This window comes from Pipistrellus kuhlii, unplaced genomic scaffold, assembly GCF_014108245.1.
Source record: "Pipistrellus kuhlii isolate mPipKuh1 unplaced genomic scaffold, mPipKuh1.p scaffold_m20_p_2, whole genome shotgun sequence".
In the NCBI taxonomy this organism is placed as follows: domain Eukaryota; kingdom Metazoa; phylum Chordata; class Mammalia; order Chiroptera; family Vespertilionidae; genus Pipistrellus; species Pipistrellus kuhlii.
Genome location: NW_023425515.1, coordinates 152,110,068 through 152,136,669, shown reverse-complemented (window position 1 = coordinate 152,136,669; position 26,602 = coordinate 152,110,068). Strand labels below are relative to the sequence as shown.

Genomic DNA, 26,602 nt, shown 5'->3' with positions numbered 1-26,602 from the left:
TCTTTCATGTGGCAATAATATTCAGTTCAGTTAAATAATTTAAAATCAACAGGTTCTATTATCTTCCTGAACTCTTTGAAAAACAGTTGGGCCAAACTAATAAGGAAAGATAGTTGATTTGAAACCTAGAGCAGTGGTTATTAAAACATAATGACTTATGAGTGGCACATGAAATCAATTTAGCATCACTCCAGCAATTTAAAAGAAGGAATAGATACAATTAAAAAATACTAGAGTGTCTTGTATCAGGTAAGAATATGCTGTTTTGTGAAATCTTTTGTTTCAACTGTATGTGTGTGTGGTATGTGTGTGTGTTTACAGGGTTGTGATGTAAAATCTATTTCCCACTGTGATGTATATTTCCCACTGGATTGGGTCAAAAGTTGGAAAGCTACCACTCTATAGGACACAGAGCAAGTGGGATCCAGTATAAGTAGCCACTTAATAAAAACTGGTTTGGTTTAATAACTTGATAACATTGTAATCATGTCCCACTTGGAGCCCCAAACCCCAATTACATAATCATAATCCCCAAAGCATAATAAACACCTGATTCATTCACTAGACTTGGCTTTCAATAACATTTAATTATTTCCAAAAGCCAAACCTGTCTCTAAGAGATGCACATTCACGACCACAGAAACTTTGCAGAAGAATTGGCTGTAGTCTGAAGTCAATAACAAAAAAGAGTAGTTTGAAAATTATTCTTAGCAAAAGCAATCACTAAAAATTGGACTCAGATCACTATTTTCCAGGGATACTCCTGGCACTTCTGTTCACACACTTATCCCACTGGCTTATACTTAATCATATAACTTTCTCTCAGTGAAACTGAGCCCCTTATCATACTTTATTATTTCTGTGTAATTGGTGCCTTTGCATATATTGTCTAGCACATAGAGACATTTAATAAATGTTTGTCAAGAAGACAGTACTCATTTGAATAAATACATGTCCTGAAACTTAATGAGTGGCTCCAGGTCAGAGCATATGCCAAGGCCATTCATGTTTCCTGTCCACTTTAAAGAACATACTTCTCAAAGAGAAGTGTCAGCCTACAAAACAGAATCTTATTGGAAATTTAAAATTCTTAACTTTTTAAATCAAAGCATTGCAATTTAAAACAAAATGAGGTGTTATTTTGACACCAAATTATCATAGATGCAAGCAGGAAAATGAACACCGCCAAACAATGCTTGTGATTGGGAAAACCAGAGAAGATAGTTTGGAAATACATATAAAAAATTGTTACGTATTCTTTTATGAAGAAATTTTGCTTCTAGTTCCTTGTTCTATGGAAAAATTAAGACTGCAAAAACTGGACACAAGGATATGAATCTCAGTGCTGTTTACAATAAATAAAAAATGTATAATACTGGAAGATTAGTGATGGAAATTATGGTGATTCTAGCAATAGAAAGTATGCAGCCAGGAAAAATAACAATGTTCAATTATGTTGGCATAGAAAAGGGCTTAGGAAATATACTTCCAAAAGCAGGTAATGATGCTGTAAACCGCAGAATACAATATAAACTTTTTTGTGAGGTGAAGTTCACATAACATAAGCATTAAAGTGAGCAGTTCAATGGCTAGGTAGTATCTTATTGGTCACCTTATTGGCCCACTGCCCCCTCTGTCTACTTCCTAAACATTTTCATTGGGCAAAAGGAAACCTGTTGCGCACGGTAAAGCAGCTGTTTCCCACCCCCTCCTTTCCCATCTGTGTTCTGTCTCTATGACTTACGTACTCAGGATATTTCATATAAAAGGATATTTCACATACAATATGTGACCTTTTGTGTCTGGTTTCTTTCACTTTGCATAATGCTTCGAAGGTTCATCTGCCTGGTAGCAATACTTTATTTTTTATGGCTGAATAATATTCCATTGTATGTCTCTGCAACAGTTTATCTGTTCATTGGTCAGTGGATATTTAGGTTGTTTCTGCTCTTTGGCTATTGGGATTGGTGTTGCTGTGTACATAGGCGTACTACAGAAACATTTTAATGATACAAGTATCTATTGGCAGAGAATAAATTCAGGGATATCAGCAGTCATTTTTGGGAGGGGGACTACAGATAAGTTTTTTATATTGTTAAGAGCTTTGGGCTTTAGAAGTAAACAGACCAGACTCAATTTCTTCACATGTAAAATGAAAAAAAAGAAAAAAAAGAATGTTAAATAAAACTGGATTATTGTGAAGAGTAAATGTAATATATCTAAAGTACTTAGAAAGACGTGGGGGCAGTGTGAGTACTGAATATATAGTATTTTTCAAATACTTTATTTTTGCTACATTTATTTAAAAGTTTTCTAACAGATTAGATTTGTTAAGCGTGTTTTATGGTTTTTTTGTGTGTGTTGTGTGTGTGTGTGTGTGTGTGTGTGTGTGTATGCACGTGTACTTGCATGCTACACACTTATTAAGGTGCATGTTCTTCTTTGCTGGTAGTCAGTTGGGCTGGTGCCAGTCGAAGGCTGCCCCATTGCTTGAGCCGATAACACCACTTGGACTAAGTACATGGCGCTACAATGCAACTCTCCCTCCAAGTTTCAATTAAAACGATACTCCACTCGCCTACTCCCCAGCCCTCCGACAAAGGTCCGCTCCCATCTTGGTCTTTGTTTCAGCATTGCTTGGATTGTTGCACGTGCAGCCCTCCAGGTTGCACATCTCAGTAGCTGGACAACGGGGCGGGGGGCGGGGGGCCTGGGCACTGGCTTTCGGGTACACAGCGAGGAAAACTCTTTGCGATGAGGCGTTTCGCCGAATAAAACTTCCTCCGGAATCTCTCCTGTGCTCCCTAGGAAATCTCAAATTTTGTTTTCCAATGTGAACTACAAGAAGACTTTTTCTCCAACTCTGCGCAGCAGAAGGGTCGCGGTCCGGAGGCCGCAGGGCGCCTCCCCGGGTTTGGGGGGAGTTCGCTCTGCAGCCCCGGGGCAGGGCCGGCGCGGGGGCTCTGCGGGGAGCCGGGGGCCGCGCGGTCCGTCCCGTGGGGAGGCCTCGTGGGGGGGAAGAGGGGGAGCAGCGTCTGGAGTCCCAGTTCCCCCGGGAGCTGCAGGCGCGGCGGAGGGGGGAGCAGCCCCGGAGCCCCAACCTGGCCGATCACAGAGGCCCTTCAGGGACGGGGGATCGCAGCCCCCCTGAGCCCGCACAGGTGTCCCGGCGGCGGCGCCCGGGCCCGCGGGCGAGGGGGCGGGCGGGCAGAGGGGCGGGCGCCCCCGCGCGCGGGGCCGGGGCCAGGGCCGGGGCCGGGGCCGGAGTGGGAGGTCCGCGCGGTGGTGCTCGCTCCTCCTCGCGCTCAGGTTTCCCCTCCGCCCGCCCCGCCCCCTCCCCGGGGCCCCCTCCGCGGCCTCCGCCCGCCTGGCCCCGCACGCCGGCCTCCTCCGGCTTCTTCGGCCGCTGCGCCTCCAGCCGCCCAGGAGCCGCCGCCGCGGGGCCGGGAAGATGGCGACGGCGGGAGGCGGCGCGGGCGCGGGGGGCGCGGCGGGGCCGGGGCGCTGCGGGCCGGGCCCCTCCGCCGAGACGGGCCCCGCGCCCCCCGCGCTCCACCCGGAGGAGGTGGCCGCGCGGCTGCAGCGGATGCACCGGGAGCTGAGCAACCGCAGGAAAATCCTGGTCAAAAACCTGCCCCAGGACAGCAGCTGCCAGGTGCGGGGACGGGGCTGGGCGGGAGGGGGCTCCGGAGAGAAGCTGCCCCCTCGGGGTGGGGGGTGGGGGTCCAGGATGGTGCCCAGCGCCTCGGAGAGGTCCGGGGAAGAGGGGGTCGGAGTAGAGTTAGGAGAACAGTCCGTCGAGTGTGTGCACCCCACCTCCGGGTTTCTGAGCCTGAGGCCACCCTGCGAGGGTGCAGATTTGGAAACTGAGGCTCCGAGAGGCCAGGCGGCTTGTCCAAGGTCACGGGAGGAAATCAGGAGCATCTGCCTGCAAGTCAGGTTTGCTTTCTCCTTTCCCTCTGGCCCCTCGGGTTTGCCTGGGGGCAGGGAGAGGGCAACAAGGAGTTGAAGGAGAGTGGAGGTAAACCATGGAGCTCAGTTTGGGGGTGCCAGGTCTTTGGGAGCACATAGAGAGGGCCGGAGGTCCCGCCTGGGGTCCTGGGGACTTGGGTGTGCCTGGCGGGGAGGGCGCGTGAGCGAGCTGGGAGCGAGCTTTGTTGTTGCAGAAGCACTTGACCAAGTTTGTAGTAGACCAACCCTGCCCCTTCCATTGAAGGCCAAGCAATGGAGAGGTTATCCCTGGTCTTGGGGGGCCTTGTGCATCCGTCTTCTGCACCCCAAGTGGTAGAGGGTTTATCCCTCAGGGGCTCGGAGGAAGCTTAAAGATAGGCTCCTTTCGGTCTTTGATCCGGATTAACTGTTGCTTTCAGGTTTGAAGTTCTGTGATTAGTTAACTATACCCCCATTCTTGTTTGCCAAGGTTCTACTCCTTGTAGGAAAGCAAGAACATACAGGGAAGCAAAAATGGGGAAATGGAAACCACTCATATTTCTGATACTTAAAGATAACCGCAGTGAGCTCTCTTTTCCTGTGCTTACGTCTATGTATTTTTGTTTTACCAGAGAGGGAGAAAGAGAGATCCTGTCTTTGAGTCTTTATGGTTTCTATGGTTTCTTTAACGTATAACTTGAATTTGTGTATTTTGTGTGGGTGGGGAGGGTGGGCTGTCATGGTAGTTAGCTGCAGATTTCGTGTGGTTTCCCCTGTACGGGGACACATGGAATTGCAAAGCCATGAAATAACAAGATTAGTGCTTCATCACTATGTGATTAGACCTTCCATAGCCACTCATAATAAATGTGAGCATATCACTTGATAACCCACACGCATAAAGGGTTATTTTGTTTCCAAAAGCAAGGTAAAAAAAAACAACAAAACACAAGCCTGTCAGCCTTGTATCTTATCCCTTTCAAATATTCTGTCATTGTCCACTTCCTATCAGGCAGGTAACGTTTTGTGATGCGACCTTTAAGGACACCTGTAATGGACTGACTTCATAGAGGCAACTTTCCCCTCGCCATGCAAACAGGAGAGCAAAGGAGCTCAGACAGAGGGAGGCATGGAAGAGGCAGATGGCAGTTTTAAAAAAGCAAATCGAAGAAATAGCATGTGTGTAGATAAACTAGGAGAAGAGAGATGCAGAAGTATCTTGATTTCCTTTGTAGAATGTCATGTCCTTTTATCATATGTCCTTGCAATCTGAAAATAGTTAGACCCCAAATTTTAGACAGTTTTATCGCATCTTCCTTTGTTGTTGGTATCTTTTTCATGTCTCTTCGCAAGAGACAATAATAAAAAATAGATCAAAGGGTCTAATAAAAGGAACAATTTTAATTACCTGGTGTCTGTGATGGAGAGATGTTTTATAAGAATTACACTGATTAGTATTTTTTGAGATAACCCTTCTCTATTACCGATGTATGTTTAGTCTAACTCTTAGGATTTTCTCTAAGGTAGCAAGCATAAACTATGGAATAAAATTGGTATAAGATCTGTATGTCTAGATATCATTTTACTGCCAACTAAAGTATATTAATTTTTCTTTAACACACACACACACACATATGTGTGTGTGTGTGTGTGTGTGTGTGTGTTAAAGAAAAATTATATATAATTGATTCCAGAGAGAGGAAGAGAGAAGGTAAGAGAGACAGAAGCATCAGTGATGAGAGAGAATAATTGATTGGCTGCCTCCTGCACACCTAACACTGGGGATGGAGCCCGCAAACCGACATATGCCCTTAACCAGAATCAAACCCAGGACCCTTCAGTCCGCAGCCTGATGTTCTATCGACTAAATCAAACCAGCACTGGGAATATTTTAAATTTTTACGTTAAGTTAAATTCTTATGCCATGTTTTTGTTGTTGTTTTTTGTGTGTTTTTTTTTTGGGGGGGGGGTGTTTTATTTATTTATTTATTTATTTATTTATTTATTTATGACTTAAAGGCTTGTCTGGATTTGTCCTAGCATTTTTTTTCTGTAATTATTTTAATATTTCTGATACGTAGTTTTAAAAGCTAAACAGAGCAATGTTTGATTACAAACAGTATTTTTGAAAAGTGTTTATTTTTCCATCATCTTTTGTACTTGCACCTTTCCAATTTTTGTGATCAAAATCATATATTACACCTGTCAGTGATCTGTGTTACATAAATAAGTAGAATAAACCAAAATATTCTAGTTTTCTAAAAGGAATGAAAATAGTCTTTTCTTTAGATTCTGTAGATTGAGAATTGCTATTTTTTTCATTGGCCCAATAAAATTAATGTTTATTTTACATACTTTTTCTGAATATATTCTGCAAGAATTTTGGTATTTTATGTTTTACTTTAACAATTCTAATGTCTCTTTTTTCTTAGTGGCTGTATTTTACTGTCAACTTACTAATGAAAATTTAACTATAATTTTATTTGGTGCCTTTTAGCCAATATCACCTGGCTAAACTATATATTTACTTCTTATGAACTAATAATGTTTTTTTTAAGCTATTACTAAAAAAAAACATTTTATTGATTTTTCACAGAGAAGAAGGGAGAGGGATAGAGTGTTAGAAACATCGATGAGAGAGAAACATCAATCAGCTGCCTCCTGCATACCCCGCACTGTGGATGTGCATGCAACCAAGGTACCTGCCCATGTCCTTGACCAGAATCGAACTTGGGACCCTTCAGTCTTCAGGGCGATTCTATCCACTGAGCCAAACCAATTAGGACAAGCTACAATATTATTTTTTGTTTAGTTATTAAGTAATCAGATATTTTAAATAATCAATTTCATGTTCTTAAGAAGAATCTATGTTTATTCACTCATTTATTCTACAATATCACAAAGGATCAAAGCCATTCCTAACTCTAGCTCTCATTCTGTGTAGAAAGTCTACAGTGGTAACTGATTAGTATAGGATAACTTAACTTTTTTAAAAATATGGGTATTGCCTTTATTAAATGTAGTTTTTATAAACCTTACTCAAATTTTAATTTTTGGTATGATAGATTTACAGTAGCATCTCAAACTTTACACTTCCTGTGATTAAAAGGCACACTGAACGTAGAATTTTTTAGTGGGAGCCTTTAAAGATACATAAATCAGAAACTTACAGAAATACTAGCTCTAAAAAAAGAAAATGAACACCTTTATCTAAGAAGTTCTTAAAAGCTGTCTCATTGATTAGGTGCAGTCAGTTAGGCGCTATCTGGTCAGCTTCCTCTGCTCTCTCGGATCCTTTGTGTTCTTGTAGCCTGAACTTTAGTTCATGTCCTTTTCATCTCTTACACAGACTGTTCCAGATGTTCTGTTTGTCAGCTACCCTCATTAATGGTCTGTCTCTTTGGTGTTAGCCCCTCCTGCTCACAGCTGCCAGAGAGCTTCTCCAAGCACACATCTGATGTCACACTCCTGCTTTAAAACACAAACAAAAAATCCTTTGACTTCACATTCTTGGCACCGCTTCTCAACCTTTTTCTCAGATTGTTCCATCAATTTGTCTATCTTGCTTAAGTTGTAAGGAATAGTGAATCTGGATTGGCTTTCTGCAAGAAAGAAATTGTTTTAAGATTCATATTCTGTCTGAAAAACAACACATAATTTTATGCTCTAGTAAAATGGGACTTAATATAAAAACAGTGACTTATACTTGTTTAACTCCCCTCCAGTCCCCCCAGCCCCCATAAACTTGAGACTTATGGGAGATGCACCATATTTATTCTATGGTTGTTTATATTCCTATATTACCATGAAGTACCCAGGACTCAGTTTGAAAGGCATGACATGATAGGATAGAAATCTAAGATTGTAGGCATTTTGTGATTTGGCTCTTGCCCATATTTTAAGTCTCGTTTCTTATTAGTCCTGCATTGGATTCTACTGTAGTTTTATCAGGATGCCTAGACCCCAATCTTTCATCCCATTGTGATTTTCATATTGTTGGTATTGTCTTTGACTGCTAGTGTTTTGGAGTGTAATTATAGTGATTAGTTTCTTGTGAATAATGTTTATCATTATTCTAATTATAGTGAATAACAGTGTTGTGAATACTGTTCTGAATACTCAGAACAGTCATTGTGTACGTGTGCAAGTCGTCTTTTGCAACTCTGAATTTAGAATTTGGGTTACCTTAATATGTGGGTTTTATTGCATTTCTCTAAATTGTTTATTTCTTGTGGTTAGCCTTCAAAAACAGCATTGTTACTGGGATTTCAAAATGGAGAGAACAGTGGTATCATGTCCTATATCACTTGAGTTCACTCACTTTTTTCTTACATGCTGCGTGTATGTACATGTGTTTTGCTTTTTTTGTGTTTATTTTTAAATCTACAAGGGATTTTATTGTGCAATTAGAAAAAAAAAATGTAAAGTGCTTAGGACTAACAGCCGAGATCAGTAATAGAAGCTGCCTTCTATTGTCTCACTGTGTGTATTATTAACTTTCATTTCAAAGCATTCTATTATTATGGTAATTAATTGAGAAGCTTGATGATCCGTTTCAATACAATGTGAAAGCATAGTTTTATCAACCAAGAACCTTTTAGAATAACAAACCACCAAATGTAGGAAATTGATTGATTGTCTTTTTAAAAGCTGCTTATTCCCATTTTTCTTTTCTATGGGTAAAAATAATAATAATAATAATAATAATAATAAATTTTCTCACATGCTTTGTGTTCTTTAAGGGGGGGAGGATAGGGAAGGAATTTAAAAATATGCTTTGCCCGGCCAGTGTTGCTCAGTGGTTGAGTGTCGACCCATGAACCAAGAGACCCCGTTTCGATCCCCAGTCAGAGCACGTGGCCGAGTTGCGGGCCAGTCAATGTCTTTCTCATTAATGTTTCTATCTTTCTCTCCCTCTCCCTTCCTCTCACTCTCTAAAGTCAATTACATTTTTTTAAAATATGCTTATTTGTTTTGTCTAACATTGTGTTCAGTAATTATTGCCTCTCTTTAAAGGAGGGTTATGAATCACCACTTCTTCTGACAATACTTGGATGTTTTCACACTTTGAAATTATTCTTTCATTGAGAATGCTATTTTGCTTCCAAAAGTTACTTTTCTCAGTGTAGTTCATACTACTGAAGGTTTTGGGTCATGTTTTCTTTTCTAATGTAGTTGATCAGAGTTGACTGTGGGCTCTACTTTTCTGTGTGTTTTGTCATCCTCCTTCCGACGTGACAGGGACACTGAGAGCTGCTAGCGGACTGTTTGCAGCTTTCTGGGACACCCGGCGCTGTGAGCTTTCAGTCCTGGCAGAAATGCCTGCTGTGTTCTAGCCGGGCCTGTTCTGGGCTCTGAAAACATTCCAGAAGAGGAGTCCTTTGTGGTTAGCATCTCCACGCTCGGTGTTAACGAGCAGTCCGAAGAAGTCTCAGGTGATTTATAGGCCATTTCCTAATGCCTACTAATTATTTTTAGACTTGCTACACGTTTTCCCTTATAAAGAACAGGTAGGCGGCGTTTTGTTTTGCCTGCTAGCATTTTAACATCTACTTAAGCTATGATGCTTCCGAAGTGTACGTACGATTACTCTACGGAGTGAGTGGCATCTAACCGGCTTTACACCGGAGGGGAGACTCGCCCAGCTTTATTCAAATCGTTGATGGGCGCACCTGCGTCTTATGTCAGAGGCTCAGGCAGGAGCTGTATTTAAGGGAATTGCTGCTGCTGCTTCTTTATATATATATATATATATATATATATATATATATATATATATATATATATGTATATATATATATATCTTATTGATTTTTTACAGAGAGGAAGGGAGAGAGAGAGAGTTAGAAACATCCATGAGAGAGAAACATCGATCAGCTGCCTCCTGCACACCCCCCCCATGCCCTTGACCGGAATCGAACCTGAGACCTTTCAGTCTGCAGGCTGACACTTTATCCATTGAGCCAAACCGGTTTCGGCAAGGGAATAAGCAAGATTCAGAAGGTGAGGAGAGCATTCGGTGAGATCAACTTGGATGGAAGGCTGCTCTGCAAAAGGGGGTCCTCTCACTAACCCCCTGCGTCTCGTCTCTCCATTCTGATCCTGCCCACCTTGTAGCTGTTGGCCCTTGTGGGCTTCCAGGCTTCTTTCTTTTCTTTTTGCTGAGCAGTACCTAGCCCAGTGGAAGTAGGCAAATGAAGCAATGTAAGTAAAGAAAACGTAAATGTCTAAGTGTAAAGGTTGTAAAATTGCTTACCAGGGACCCTGGCTCTGTTTGTATTTCAGTTGCCTTAAGGAGGCAGTCGCCTTACTCTGAGGGGCCTGGGTCCCGGAGAAAGGTACTAAATGAGAAATGGGAGGTGAGACCATCTTGAACACTTGTCTGGACTCTATATTTCTGCCTCATGATTATCTGAAGGGAACCCTCCTTGGTTGCTGTGCGGACTGTCTTCCATTTGTTCCTCCAGATCTATCTTTACCCTCCTCACCTGTTCTGTGTCCTGCGCGGCTAGCTGGTGCTGGGGATCGCACTAATCAGGCTTTTCTCTTCCTGTGGTTTCTGGTTTCATTTGGCCAGAGCCACCGGTGGGAGATGCGAGGGCAGAGGAGAGTGTTTATTCGCCCAGCTCTCTCTCTCTCTCTACCAGGTGACTGTGACTTGGCTGTTTCCACTTTCAGAGGGCTCTGGTGGTTTCTTTCCAGCGGTGCTTTCTGTGCAGCCACGCTCCCCCGGGGAAAGGAATCATTCCACTTGCCGCCTTAGGCCTAGGGTTTGTAGGGGTCTGTTGCTAGTAATAGGATTTCTTTAAGCTTTTGTAAATAGTCTCTTTTAAAAATTATCTTCAATTACTTAGTTTTTGGGTGTGCCATCTGTATCTTGCTGAGACTGATACTGTTGCCTATCCCAGTGGTTGGCAAACTCATTAGTCCACAGAGCCAAATATTAACAGTACAATTGGCATTTCTTTTGAGAGCCAAATTTTTTAAACTTAAACTTCTAACGTCACTTCAAAGTAGACTCGCCCCGGCCGTGGTATTTTGTGGAAGAGCCACACTCAAGGGGCCAAAGAGCCGCATGTGACTCGAGAGACCCAGTTTGCTGACCACGGGGCCCTATCCGGTCTCCATTCTTCTCTTGTTTTTCCTAACAGCACCCAGATTTTCCTTTAAGGACACACTCCTCCGTCCTTAGCAACTGCGTAAATGATTTGTGTGGGTTTGATTTCTCTCCCCATCTGTAGGGGTTGACTTAAAGGAACAAACAAGATTTTTTTCCTTCTGCCATTGGAATTGGTAAAAAGATGGGCAGTAGCTGGGAACTGAGCCACTGAATACATGGTAGTCCTTTGGCCATACTGACTGTTTCAGCCTGGTATCACAGAGAAGCCAGGATTTTGGTTTGGCTGTTAGGTAAGTGATTCTCTTTCCTCCCACTGGAGATTAGTGCAGAGACGTAATGCCCTGGTTGCAGCTGGCAGTCTGAGGACAAAGTAGACTTCCAACGGGGGGAGGAAAAGTAGGTAAGCTGAGATGGAGCCTTGATCAAACTATATCTGAAGCTTGCCCTACCTCCAGATTTCTTAATTAGGCAAGCCAGTAAATTCCCTTTATTGGTTCATTTATTTCAAGTTGGGTCTTGTTTCTACCAACCAATAGTATCCCAAATAATAGATAACTTTAATTTTAAAATAAATTTCAGTGTTGGAAGTGAATAGAAGACATTTCATCTAATCCCTTTGCTTAATATACAAGTCCAATTTACAGAGTTCTTAACACGTTGAATTCTAACACATTTTAACGCCTTGAGTTTCAAATCAATTTCTTTTTTTTTTTTCTTTATAAACACAAGTACATAATGTTTATTTGAAATTTCCAATTTATTACAAGTTTTCCCCTCAGTGGGGCTCTTCCTCCTTAAAGACAATTAAAAAACAACAAATTCAGGTATCACTGAAGTGGGAACACAGGATTCTTACTGTTAACAAGAACAGACTGGCTCTAGGGTAAGAGGCAGGAGGTGTTGGTGTTGGGATTATGAAATCGTAATGTCAGTGCTAATTCCAAGCCTGTGGAAAGGGGACAGTAAACCTATCCACCAGCCACCGGAGCAAATCCCCAAAGTCCCCAGGGACCACACCTTGAAGTCTAATACTAAGAGGCTTTATTCCCAAATTCTATAAATTGCAATCCCCTTGGTGGAATTCTTTTCATTTCATTTAAGTACAGAAGAACCTAGGTGATCCAAGTTTTCCAATTCAAAAAAAAAAAAAAAAAAAAAAAAATTAAACCCTGTTTTGCATTTTTATCAAAATCTTCCATAAAAGGGAAAGAAGACTACAAACTTTTGCCTAAATATAACCACTAGTGCTAGTCATTGTGGGAAGGGGCTGCCTAGCTTCTCCTCCCATCTCTCCTCCCACTGAAAGATCCAGGTTCTCCGGGAGCAGAGAAAAGGCATGGGAGGAGGGGGTGAAATGGAGATGGAGAAGGGAGAAACAGCCACAGGGATAGGCAGGCAGGGGATTCCCCCCCCCCCCCCCCCCCCCCCCCCCCCCCCCAGGTCACACTGATTGCTGTGATAAGCCTCCAACCCACTTCTCTGAAGGAGAGAGGATGGGCTGAGGGGGGAGATGGGGCAAAGGAAAGCAAACACATTATCATATAAATTATACTGTACATGTGCCAAAGCAAGATGACAGAAATATTTTACAAGATGTTTTTTATACAATATCACTGCTAAAACAAGTGATCTTCAATAACTAGAAAAGTCAATTTAAAAAAATTAAACATTTCAATCCTTCCTGCTTTTCTTCTGCTCCCCTAAGAGCTTATCTGGAATGTGGGTGGGCTGGGCTCCAACACCCCCCTGGCCAGATCCATCAAACTAAAGATTATATGCATGATTATAAGCAGGACTCCAGTCTCTATGTGAAGCGCCTTAGTTTGTTTTTGTTTGTTTGTTTTCCGAAGGGTGAGGTGAGGTGGAAGTGGGGAGAGAACTGTCACAAAGGGGAAGGGTACTGAGCAATGGCTCTAGGACATGTCCCTTTCCTCCGCCAAGATCAACTCAAAAAGATCACAACTGTTTCATGATGCTGGTGAATACAGAATTCTGTATGGCACTCACTAATACCGTCACCTGAGAGGGAGAAGGGGGGAAGAGACATGGGCTTAAAGAAACAAGGCTGTATATAAATATAGATTTTTAAAAAGCCACACCACCTCTCTAACTGGCCTGGTTATACTTGATCCTTCTGTATTAAACAGTAATCCCGCCCCTGGAGACCAGAGGGCTTGGCACTATTGTGGTGGCCAAAGTGGAGGGGACCTTGGGTAGGAAAGAAAAGGAATTGGGTTCATACCCTTGGGCTCTTCATGGAAATTCTCAGAAAGGTTAGGTTAAGGTCTACCACCATATTTCTGGGCAGAGACCAACCCAGTATAACAGCTCTGCTTGATTAAGGTTCTATGGAGTTTTAGAAAAACAGCACAAGCTTGGGACAACAGGCATTTCAGGACTCCGTGTGGTGTCCTCCCTTCCATGTTCTCCATCCCACCCTTCCTTCCCTTGCTCTCACCTCCATTTCCCGAACCTCAGCTCCCTCTCCCTTACCAGGGCCCCACCTCTCTATTTCTTCTGTCTTCGTCCCCTAGACTGTCCAATGGTCTCTGGCTCACTGTCCCCTTCATCTTCAGTGAACTGGTCAGGAAACTTCTTGCGTTTCCTATGGACATACGGGTGGCCAGGAAGGTGTTTATGCAGCAAAGCCACCAGACACTGTTCTGTCTTCACCATGCAGTTCAGCACATGGCTGCCTCGGCAGTTGTAAGGCGCAGCGTTGGTAAACACCTGCTTCATGTCGGTCAAATCAATTTCTGTTTTGTAAGGTATCCTACTCCATCTTCAGACAGCTATCTTATAAATTTCTTGTTTATATTGAATATGTAAAGCTTAGTTCCCTGAAATGTTGATTTCTTGATTCAATTTCTCCCCTCCAGTAAATATAGAGGGTGTGTGGTAGTTTCTTTTTTTTACTTATAACTTCAGTTATTAGTTTTTAGGACTTGAGTCTCAGTTTCCTCACCAACATATTAACGGAATGGGCAAAAGTAGGTTTATAGTTGTGAGTACATGAAATGCAGAGTTCATTTTTTTTTATTAATTACTGTATTTTTTTCCATATGAACAACTGTAAATCTACTTTTTCCCCACCCTGAATTTTTCTCTGAACACCCATCACAATCACTTTGTTAGTGTATCTCTTAAAAGGTGGCACCCAAATTAATCATGGTTGTCTAGTTGAGATCTTCCAGTAACCCCTCAGTGGAACAAATTACTTTTCCTCTGGCTAGCTACCATAAAAATAACAAACCTTTGTTTATTCGGTGCCTACTGTTGCCAGGCACTGTAGATTGTATTTTGTTTATATTACCGGTAGATTTAATCTTCATTTCAAGGCTGTTTGATCGATAGAGACACAGAAATGCAAAATTAATGTCAGGCTGTTTGTCCAAGGTCATTCAGCAGATTAGTGGTAGAACAGAGAAGAAATAATGTCTGTTTGATTTCAGAGCTCATATACTTACCCTGCAATGCAATTCCCCTTCACACACGCTGTAATACCACTAGTATTAAACTTAGAACCCGACACATCGTTCGAAGGGAAATCTAAAACCGGAGAGGATGCTCACCTTTTTGTTCTAAAATGCTGTACTTCGGTTCCTCTTGTCTGACACACGGCACACTCTCAGGATTGGTTGGTAGAATGAACGAATTTTGCATTGGAAGCCTTTGTTCTTTTTGGCAGTGAGTTACTCCATTCACTAACAGTTATACAGCCAAATGTTTATGGCTTGTAAATTGAAAGCTATAAGTGCTCTCTCTCTCAAAAAAAAAAAAAAAAATGCTAATATTCATAGGCATATAACATTTCCCAAGTCATTCCAAGGGATTATGGACCTCTTGTACCTCCTCCCGGACCTCACTGGGATTGTGGATCAGGCTGAGAAGTGCATTCTGGGCCATTGTGGGCTTTGTCCGGTGTTTGGCACTCCCCTGTGTACGGACCAGGTGAGCAGATGCAGAGCTGCTGCTTGGGGAAGAGCTTTACCAAAAGCTGCGGTGCGCAGTTTTCGGCATTGGTGGCTGATCCTCCACCTCGCTGAGAATATAAATCAGGCTCCTTAATTTTCTTTCTTAAAAGGTCACCTTTGATGTAAAAGCTCCTTGTTCTCTGGTCACCAGTACACACAGCTGGCTTTAGGTATTGTGCCTGGAAACAAGAGAGATGCCCGAAAAACTTGGAAGAGCTTTACAAGGAGCCATGTTTACTATTTCCTCCTTGACATTCGTTAGAAGTCAAAGATTGATACCAAGAATGTTTCTTGTTACATGTCAAGACTATCATTCATTGTGGTGTTCAGTGTTCTTCACAATAAGTGCGTGTTGCTATTTAGAAAAAGAATGTTTCTCTCTCTTGCTAAGATTTGTGAGTCCCTAACTCATTGAGTCCCTTCACTTGTTTTCTAGGCATTTGGTGCTTAATTTTGTGCTCATTTACTACCATTATCTTTAGATTTGTGAATTTATTTCCCTCTTCCCTGGGCTTGGACATTTTCTCTGTGTTTGAAGCTTTCTGTTATATGATTGTTACCACCTGAGTGCCAAAATAGCATTTAGAACTCATTGAATTTGTTTTAACCTGCATTTGCCAGCGTAGTTGTTAGCTATCGTCCGGCCACCCCCACCACTCAGCTCCACTCTTCCCGGGCCCCCTGCTCAGTGTTTCTCTCGTTCCTCACCCACTACAGGGATTGTCTGCTCTTAGTTCCCAGCTTGCCTTTACTTCCTGGGCTTTCGATCCTTGATTACCTGCAAATTTCACTGTTTGTTTCTGATTCCACATTAGCCTCCAGTTCTCTAACTCTGTCCCTTGTAGGTACTGTGCCAGCTGATCTAGAGTTGAGGTAATGGCAGTAAACAAGAAGAATATGTGAATTAGGGAAGTTTTACATTTTGAAATAATCTAATAAGCTTATAGAAAAAGTTCTTAAGTACAGCCATGCACCACTTAACGATGAGGATCCATCCTGAGAAATGATTTGGTCATTGTGGAACGTCATGGAGTGCACTTTCACAAACCTGGATGGTATAGCCTACTGCTCCTCGGCTACAAACTTGTATAGTGTGTTCCTGTACCAAACAACACAAGATTACATTAAGCACAATAGAAAATGATACAATCAAGAGCATGATAAGCAAGATGTATGAGGCTCCTGCAGGTATAAAATGGCATACTCTTTTACTGAAAACTTTCTTATAGGTAGAAAGAGTAGTCTCTAAAATAATTATAAAAAAGCATAGTGGGGCAATCTATATCCATATATGTATAAAAGCATAAGTGACCATTACAACCAAATGACTGGAATGATCGCTCAACCAGTTGCTGTGATGTGCACTGACCACCAGGGGGCAGATGCTCAATGCAGGGCTGCCCCCTGATGGTCATTGCACTTCCATAGCCAACTTCCCACTGCCCCTCCCTCTGGCTGGCCCCTACCTTCAATCAGCCCCAATTGTGGGGGTGGCAGCTGCCAATGTCCCATGGCCCCTCCCCCTGGCAGGCCTAGATCCTGTGCGCTTCCCCCCCCCCCATGGATGGGTATCCAGCCAACTTCCTGCAGCTCCTCCCCCTTGCCAGGCAGCCCCCCCACATCCCCGATAGGCCCTGATCATTGGCCAGGCTGAGGGACCCTGTGCATGAATTCGTGCACTGGGCCTCTAGTAAATATATAAGCCAGTGACAGTCATTTATTATCATCAAGTACTAAATACTGTGCACAGTTATATGTGCAGTACTTTTATATGACTGGTGTTACAGTGTGTTTGTTTGCACCAACATCACCACCAACACAAGAGTAATGAATAGCATTGTGATGTTAGGATAGGTACAGCATCATTAGGTGATAGGAATGTTCTAGCTCCATTATAATCTTACTAGAGGCCTGGTGCACAAAATTCATGCACAGATAGGGTCCCTAGGCCTGGCCGGCAATCAGGGCTAATAGGGGCCTTTCGGCCACTAGCTGGGGCCTTCCTTTGTTCCACGCTGTCCCCTGGAGGTCAGTGCACATCATAGCGAGTTATAGAACTCCCGGTCGAACTCCCACGGGGATACTGCATATTAGCCTTTTATACATATACTAGAGGCCTGGTACATGAAAATTCATGCACTAGAAGCGGGGGTGGCCCTCAGCCCAGCCTCTCATAATCTGGGAGCTCTCAGGGGTGGGAGGCGACCTGGTGATCAGGGAGGGCAATGCCCCCATCACACCTCTGCTGCTGCCACTGCTGGTAGCACAAGCCTCAGCTGGCCCTGGTTACCTGAGCCTCAGGCGGCCCTGGGAGGCTGGGCAGCCGACATCCAAGGCTTGCCTGCACCTTGGGTGTCAGCTGGGCAGCCACCATCCGAGGCTTGCCTGCGCCTCAGGCTGGCCCTGGCAGCTGTGGGGCTTGGGGACTGGGGGACTCTGGAGGCAGGCTCGTGGAGTGGTCAGGCCCTAACTCCTCAGTGTGGCTATATTTGGAGATGGGGACTGTATGCAAGTAATTAAATGAGGTTATAAGAGTGGAGCCCTGACCAGACAGAATTAGTCTCCTCACAAGAAAAGATACCAGAGAACTCGCTCTCTGCTGTGTGCCTGATCTTCCCCCTACTTCCACGTGCAGAAGCACTGAGCAAAGGCATAATCAGAAGGTGGCTGTCTACAAGCCAGGAAGAGAGACCTCACCAGAAACCAAATCAACTAGAACTGTGATCTTGGAATTCTAGCTTACAGTACTGTGAGAAAACAAGTTTGTGTTATTTAAGCCACCCAACCTATGGTATTTTGTTATGGCTGCTTGAGCTGACTAATATAGTGCCAGGTTTCTTTCAGAGGAAAACACTATTAAGAAGCCAGAATCTACATTGTCATTGAGATGCCACTGCTTTCAGGTCCTCTTAGTAGACAGTACTAAAAAATACATGAATATATATACACATCTATCTATCTATCTATCTATCTACCTATCTATCTAAATAATGAGTTCACATTGATATAGCAAGTTGTAGTCTAACACTGTAGAGTGCAATCTAGTTTTCTCCCATTCCATATTTGTTACTCCTTTTTCTGACAGAGAGTGACCTGCATTTGTTATCCTTAGTATATCTACTTATTTGAAAATCCCTCTTTATGTTTTTTTTAAAGTATATTTTATTGATTTTTTTTACAGAGAGGAAGGGATAGAGATAGAGAGCTAGAAACGTTGATGAGAGAGAAACATCGACCAGCTGCCTCTTGCACACCCCCTACCGGGGATGTGCCCGCAACCAATGTACATGCCCTTGGCCGGAATCGAACCTGGGACCTTTCTGTCCGCAGACCGATGCTCTACCGCTGAGCCAAACCGGCTTCGGCTGAAAATCCCTCTTTATGTAAGAAATCTCCCATCACCACTGCAGATGGCTGCCGCCTCCCTCCCCCAGGCAGATGCCCACCTCATGCAGCAGAGGCTTCATCCTCTGAACTGAGCTGCTCCCCTGGCCAGAGGCCCTCACATCGCCTGTGCTCTGACACTCTGTGCTGGGTTTGTCTTCTGTGCGGATGTCCCTTCACTTTGCTTGAGTTCTGAAAGCTGACATATTAAGATATTTTGTGTATATACTGCACATTCTATATATTCAGCTGGTACCTACCTCAGGGTTGCAGAGATGACCTAATACTCTATAGATAAATGTTTTTGTTCATAATAATAAAATGTTTCAAACATGTTGAAAATAACAACATGGATATGAAAATACTCACAGCCCAGATTTAATAGAAGATAACAATTCACCACTTTGCTTCAGAGCTTTCTTTGCTTTTGCATATTTTTCAATTAGATGTTATGGAATACAGCTATAGTCTCTTCTCGCATCCCTTTTCCTGCCCCTCCCCTCCTGAGGTAGTTACTATTCTGAAGTTGGTGTGTATCATTTCCAAACATATTCTAAACATCTTCTATAAATGTATTTTTGTCCATAAACAAGATATAGTATTGCTCCATGTATTCTAAAATGTGCATAAATTATATCATATTCATATATATGATTGTAAAAGCTATTTTCCCCTTAAAGTTATTTGATTTAAGTAAATGAGATTAATTACCAAAAATTGTGTTGGTTGCTGTATGGTGCTCCAGAGTAAGAATAAAGCATAGCTCATTTATTTCAAAAAAAAAAAAAAAAAAAAAAAAGATATTTTGTGTAAAGGGTGTGTAAGTGCGCAGTAAATTATATCTATTAATGAAAATTGTGGTGTGCAGAATTTTAAAAAGTGACCCCAAGATTTCTAATCTATGGGATTGTGAGTGTGACAGGGTCTCATATGTGTAATTTTTATGTTACATGGTAAAAAGAATTTTTTGCAGATATAAGTAAGGTTACTAATCAGTTGACTTACAAAAGCTAGATTCTGCAGGTGGGCCCATTCTAATCTTACCAGCCATTGGTTGTTAAAAGCAGCGAGTTCTCTCAGGCTAGCAGTAAAAGGAGAAACCAAATGGTTTGAATCGCCAGAAGGCTTTGATGCACTGTTGCTGGGTTTGAAGATGAAGTGGGCTGCATACAGAGACTTTAGGGCAGTCTCTATGAGCTGAGAGAATGGTCCCCAGCTGACAGGCGGCAAGAAACAGGGACTTCAGTCTCACAACCACAAGGAATTCTGCATAACCCCTTAATGAGAGGAAATGCAGGTTTCCTTCAAGCCTCTAGAATAGGGGTGTCGAACTCAATCAGAGAAGGGGCCAAAATCTAAAATCCAGCCTAAATCGCGGGCCGAATGGTTTACTGAACAATCATAAACTGTCATTGTGATGGAAACGCAGCGGAGTACAGTGATGACAGCGCGGTGCGGGCCACATTGCAAGGCCTGGCGGGACGGATTTGGCCCGTGGGCCTTGTGTTTGACACATGTGCTCTAGAAAAAGGGTGCCTCACCTTGATTTTGGCTTTGAAGAGACCCTAAGAAGAGGACCCATTTGAGCCTGCCTGGACTTTTGACCTTCAGAGCTGAGTGATAATAAATAGGTGTTGTTTTAAGCACCCATTTAAGTTTAATTTGTGGTTATTTGTTGCATAGGAATAGGAAACTAATAGTACAGCCAGGTGATATTCGAAGGGAAAAACAAAACATTTTGTGCATTGGAGAAGATGAGATTGTGATTTACATATGGTTATTCTTTGGGAGGCACGATTATCTAAATGTATCTCCTGGAGATTAAAGTCTTCTTCCTTGGGACAACTGCAAACAAAAGGTGCTCAAGGAGAGCCTCTTGTTGCTAGGTATATAATATTAATTAATTTGAAAATATTTTCTTTTTAAAAAGTGAGCTATGCATTAGGTCAGGTTAAAGAAGTATATTTTCAGTTTTTTCAGCACTTTAAACAAGAATCTCAAAAGAAATAGCACTGCATTGGAGTTGAAAAAGGCACTCTGTGGAAACAAACATTCATGCATTTAACAAACATCGAAGGCCTGCTTTTCACTGGATATTGTGCTGGATATGAGAGACTTTTTTATGAACAAAGCACATGTGTGCTATTTGCTCTTGCAAAGCCTACAATCTAATGAAAATAGCAAATACGTAAGCAGTTAAAATACGGTTCATAGGTGCTATAAATATTGTGAGGGCGAGAGGGAAAACTGCTGTTGAAGCACAAGGGAAACATATCTAATCCGTATCTGAGAGATTCAGAAAGACTCCTTAGAGAAACTCTCTTAAGCTGAGTCCCAGGGAGAGAAGGTAGCTAGCGGAAGGAGGGAAAGAGAGAAGTATGGATACTGTTTGTGGCAGTGGTAACAAGACATACTGGATCCTAAAGAAGGGAAAAAGCATGGTCCACACTCATTCATTGTGGCGGTGGCATAGAATCTGAGACAGAGAGTGATTTCATATGAGGCCGGCACAGGAGGCTGGACTAAATGATTATAAACTTATAAACTATATTAGGCAGTTTGGATTTCATTTTAGGGGAAATGAGGATTCACTGAAATAGTTAAATAAGGGAATGATGCAAACAGATTTCTTTCTAGTTGTCAAAAATGACAATATGTTGCTTTTGTTTTTTATCTCCCAAACTTTTTTTTTTTTCTCTCTCATCCCCATTCTGAGGTCAGGAAGTCCGTGATGCAGTGAGCTTAAGGAATGTGACGGAAATGAATGTTTCATAGATTTTGTTTTTGTTGTGGTGACGATTCCTTGTGGAGACTGTTGATTGGGCTTTGAATCCCAGAGCCATCACACACTGTGCAAGTCACATAACTTTTCTAGACCTCAACGTCCTCATCTTTAAAATCTGGCTATTCAAGTTTTGCTTTAAAATTCAGCTCCTCCAGCTGTTAGGATTAAATGGGTTAATGTATATAAAGTGCCTGGGATAAAGTAAGCACTCAGTAAATTATTGTTATTATACTGCTAATAAAAGAGCGGAACGTTTATTGTTGTTTTTTTTTCGTCCAAGAATGTTCCCCTGCCAAAAAGTTGGTATTCAAATGAACTTTCCAGTAAAACAGCTGCACCTAAAGCTGTTAAAATTTAGCCAAGTTAAATCTGACGCTACATTTACTCAGCTAACATCATGAAAAGTATTACATGCTAGGCCCTTTGTTGGATCCCCCAAAAGTATTATCTGGTGTTGGAATTTCCAGATGCAATTCCAAGCAAGCAATAGCACGTACAGGTTTGGAGCCTTGGAGAGAAGTTGGAGGTGGAAATAAGAATTTGGAGATCACTGGACTGAAGTCATCTCCATAGATGCAGAAAAAATATTTGATAGAATTTAACCCCTATTCATAATAAAAACACAGGAATAGAACTTCCTCAAACTTAGAGTATTTAGAAAAACCAAAAGGGGACATATTGTGGGTGCTAAAAAAAATATTATATTAATACATTTTCTCCCACCTTCTAAGTTATTCTAGCTGGGCTAATAATCAAATTAACAGATTAACAGGAGAAAATAAAAATTTTTAATATACACTGAGTGGCCAGATTATTATGATCTCTGAACGCATAATAATCTGGCCACTCAGTGTACATTAGAGGCCCGGTGCATGAATTCGTGCATGGGTGGGGTCCAGCCAGGCTGGCCGGGGGGGTGGGGGTGGGGGGGGCAGGGCAGTTGGCCAGCCTACCTGCTGGTCGAACTCCTGATCGAGGGGACAATTTGCTTATTATCCTTTTATTACATAGGATATACACTGATTGGCCAGATTATTATGTGTTCAGAGATCATAATAATTTGGTCACTCAGTGTATGTGCAGGGGAATTCACGTAGGCATGAAAATCCCAAGGATGGCGCGGCAAACATTGTGCATCTAAGACAATTTTGGACAAAGGGGAAAGGAGGTGGGTATAGAGTCTTAGGTTTCAGAAGTGAGAGTTGGTAGTTGAGGAAGAGAAGAACATGCCTGACAGGAAAATCCTTGCTGGAAGGCTCAGAAATAACGGGACACAGGGTATCTAGCTAACAGACCTGTTCCCGAAGCCCTCCTATTTACCATACTTAATTCAAATTAGGCTAAGACAACATGCTAAATTCTCCTTCCTGAAGCAGGTTTCTCAGTCTGAATCTCTTAGGCATAAGGGGAGAGGGAGCCCTAACCGGTTTGGCTCAGTGGATAGAGCGTCAGCCTGCGGACTGAAAGGTCCCAGGTTCAATTCTGGTCAAGGGCATGTACCTTGGTTTCGGGCACATCCCCAGTAGGGGGCATGCAGGAGGCAGCTGATCGATGTTTCTCTCTCATTGATGTTTCTAAGTATTCTTTTCCCTTCCTCTCTGTAAAAAAATCAATAAAATATATACTTTTTAAAAGAGGGGGGGGAGTGAGAGGGAAATAAGTAAATGGTAACTTAGCATAGAAAGATGGCTGCATCAGAGTTCTTCAGAGAAACAGCTTATCTGTAATATTTATATGCATTTGTATTACACACACATATATTGATTAATTGATTGACCGACTGACTGACTGTAAAGGCTTGCAAGTCCAAAATCTCTAAGGCATACCAGGAGGCTAGAAACTCGGGCAGGTCTTAGACAGGATTTCTTCCTTCCCAGGAAACCTCAGTTTTTGTTCTTAAGCAAATTAGGTGAGTACCATCCACATCATCTAAGGTCTTTACTTAGAGTAAACTGACTGTAGATATAAACTTTATCAAATGCCTTCACAGCAGAACTTAATTAGCATTGAATTAAATAAATGGACATAGCCATTCCTTATCATGCCCTTCCTTATTAATCAAGGAAATGCAAACATTTTATATCCATGAAATTGACAAAATTGAAGTATCTGATAACATCAAGCATGGTGGGGATTGGATTAGTGGGGCTCTACTGTTGATAGGAATGTAAACAAGTACAGCCATTTTAGCAACAAGTTGGCACTTCTGTAAAGATGATAATTTGTATGTGCACAGCCCCGGAATTTCATTCCTTCAGAAATTCTGTGCACCAGAAAATACGTATGTAAAATTTATAAGATTGTGACAGAAGTTTTTAAAAAATATGTGAGTAGCCAAACAAAAATAATAAACTAGAAACAAATCAAATATTCATTGATAGAAAAATGGAAACATAAATCATACTATAGTTACAAAATGGGATAGCAAGCAGTAGTGAATAAATGAACTCTCATGTGTAATATGAGTGAATTTTCAAAACATAATCTTACCTAATAATAGACAAACATGTAAATTGGCCATACCTCTGCTGTGCCCACAGCCAATCCGAGTGAATTTGCAAATTAACCCAACAAAGTTGGTGGGTTCATTTGCATATGCAGAGACAGAGCGGCCTGGCGGGGTGGGACACCTGCAGTGAGGGGGAGAGGGGATGGCAGAAGGAGCTACAGGAGCAGTGCTCTGGACAGAAGCAAGGACTTGCTGGCTTCCAAGGGCGGAGGGGGGAGGAGGGAAGGGGCACGCGGGAGTGGGGACTTGTTGGCTTCCAGGTGGCTGGGAGTGAAGCCAGGGGAAGGAAGGCCTATTCTTTCACGAATATCTTGCAACAGACCTCCAGTATTGAGTATAAAAAGCAAGGCACAAAAGATTAAGACTAGCATAATACCATTTTTATAAAGCTGAGAAACAAGTCAAACACTAAACTGTTTGGGGATACATAGCTACAGGAGGGACCCCATCCTTACCTGGGTGAAAGTGGCAGAGCGGACTACAAAACAGTGCAGAAGTCGTCGGAACAGTGTTGCTAATGTTCTAATCGTTAAGTTTGGTGGTGAGTTCCAGGGTGTTTATTTCATTATTATGCCTTATAACTTAATATCTGTAACAGATCATCTTCTCATATTACAAAATCCCACAAAACTTGAAGCAAACCAACAAAGATTCTTGGTTTTTTTTGTTTTGTTTTTTAATTCCATAAAAATGGAATTTAAGAGTAGAGCGTTTTAATCTATGAAACCCTTTCTCACAAAGAAAAAAATAATGCTTTCATGAAAGTAGTTCTGGAAGGGCCTAGAAGACACTGATTCAGGTTTAAAACTATGGCTGGTCTCATTCAGGAAGAAGTCCAGACCAACTGGAACATTAGTTGTTTAGCTTTTGGGAGCCATTGACTAACTGCTTTGAAAGCTATTGGTCCTCTGCCCAGGAGACTTTTCATATGTGCAGAATTTCACATTTAATTCCAGGAATGATAGTGAATCTGGTCTGGAAATAGGTTACTAAAGCCATCAAATACTTTCAATTTTGGCGAGTTCACCTAACAGTAGTAAGATATTTGTAAGTGATATTGCCGGTCAGAGGGCAAAGCATTTTCATTACAGGTGCTGCTTTGTTCCTTAAAATTTGCTTGCAAGTTAATAGAAATGTCATAAAGCTGGATTAGTAGAGGGAGATAATAATTTTAGTCCTTTTGGCTTTGTGTTGTGGAGCATGATAGAATGTTGGCAAATGGTTGTTAGGACTCTCTTTCAGGTTTTAAGTTTTTCTTTTGGCTACCTTTCCGGGGATCAAATTGAGGTGTGACCCACTTTTGCCTGGGTCAAAATAATCAGAGCACGGAGAAAAATAACCATTTTAATTTTTTTGCAGGAGGCTTTGTAAGGTTTCCAAGTTGGCACAATCAACATCCCACATCTGAGTCATTTAAAAGCCATGAATTGAAACATAGGTATTTTAAAAATAAAACTTCTAAGTTGTGAAATGCGTCTTTAAATACTTGAGATCTCTCAGGTAAATCTGTCAGCTGAATTAGGAACACAGCGTGTCATTTGTTTACTGATACTTGATGATGTGAAGAGCCTATCATGTTTTCTTTATCTGGCATTTGACAGCTGTTAACTAGTGAAATGAGAGATTAGAGTCTGTGCAACTGAAAGCATACACTGGATCCCTTCAAACAAAACCATGTCACTGTCCCCATAAAATATTGAATTAGCCAATTGGCAAGATGTATATGTTGTGCTATTGAGTTATCTTTTCTTAGTGAAGAATATGTTATTTTAAAATTATAGTTTCTATTCACTAAGAGGCCAGATGCATGAAAATTCATGCACTGGAGGGGGTGGGAGGTGTCCCTCAGCCCAGCCTGCCCCCTCTCATAGTCCTGGAGCCCTCAGGGGTGGGAGGCAACCTGGCAATCACCTCTGCTGTTACCACTGCGGGCAGCGCAAGCCTCAGCCGGCCCTGGTTACCTGAGCCTCGGGCTGGCCCTGGACAGCTGGGGGGCTGAGGGGCCTGAGGGACTCCAAAGGCAGGCACCTGGAACGGCCTTGCTACATGCCTGCCACCCTGGTGGGGCTGAGGGGACTGGGCGCTACCATTTTGTGGCTGTGGGCGCTGCCATCTTTGGGGGCGGGGCATCAATTAACATATTCCCTCCTTATTGGCTATGGGTGCCGCCATCTTTGCGAGGCGTGAGGGTCAATTAGCCTGTTCCCTCTTTATTAGATAGGATTGTTCTGTGTCAGTTTCAGATGTACAGCATAGTGGTTGGACAATCATGTACTTTACAGAGTGGTCCCCTGAAATTTCAAGAACCATCTGGCCCCATCCATACTTATTTATGATTCTAGAGGCTCGATGCATGAAATTTGTGCAAGAGTAGGCCTTCCTTCCTTCAGTTGCCAGCACCGGCTTCCCTCTGGCGCCTGGGACCCAGGCTTCCCTCCAGCCACTGGCAGATGTGCTGCAATGAATATCCTGAGGCTATTTGTGGTCTTCTGTGGTTCCATATAAATTTTTAGATTATTTGTTCTAGTTTTGTGAAATAACACCATTGGTATTTTGCTAGGAATTGCATTGAATGTAAAGATTTGGCAAGTATGGACATTTTAACTATGTTAATTCTTCCTGTATGTGAACATGGTATATGCTTTCATTTATTTGTATCCCTTTCAGTTTCCTTATTTAGTATTTTATAGTTTTTCCAATACAGTGTGTTTTTTTATCTCCTTGTTTAAATATATTCCAAGGTATTTTATTTTATTTTAATGCAATTGTAATTGAGATAATTGTTTTTTGTTTCCTTTTTGAATAGTTCATTGTTAGTGTACAGAAATATAACTGCTTTCTTAATATTGATTTTATGCCCTGCTAGATTACTGAATTAATTTATCAGATTCAGTAGTTTT

At 42.1% G+C, this 26,602-nt stretch overlaps 1 protein-coding gene across 2 annotated transcripts in view; it reads left to right on the top strand.

The window, feature by feature from the left end:
• Nucleotides 1–3,400: 3,400 nt before the first annotated feature.
• Nucleotides 3,401–26,602, top strand: part of RAVER2 (ribonucleoprotein, PTB binding 2) — an 82,940-nt gene continuing 59,738 nt past the window's right edge. The window contains exon 1 of one of the 2 annotated variants that reach the window (XM_036447422.2): nt 3,401–3,655. In XM_036447422.2, coding sequence (XP_036303315.1) covers nt 3,452–3,655 — 204 coding nt within the window. In that variant the 5' untranslated portion in view covers nt 3,401–3,451. The remainder of the gene's footprint in view (nt 3,656–26,602) is intronic. The other variant, XM_036447423.2, reaches the window with a different exon arrangement.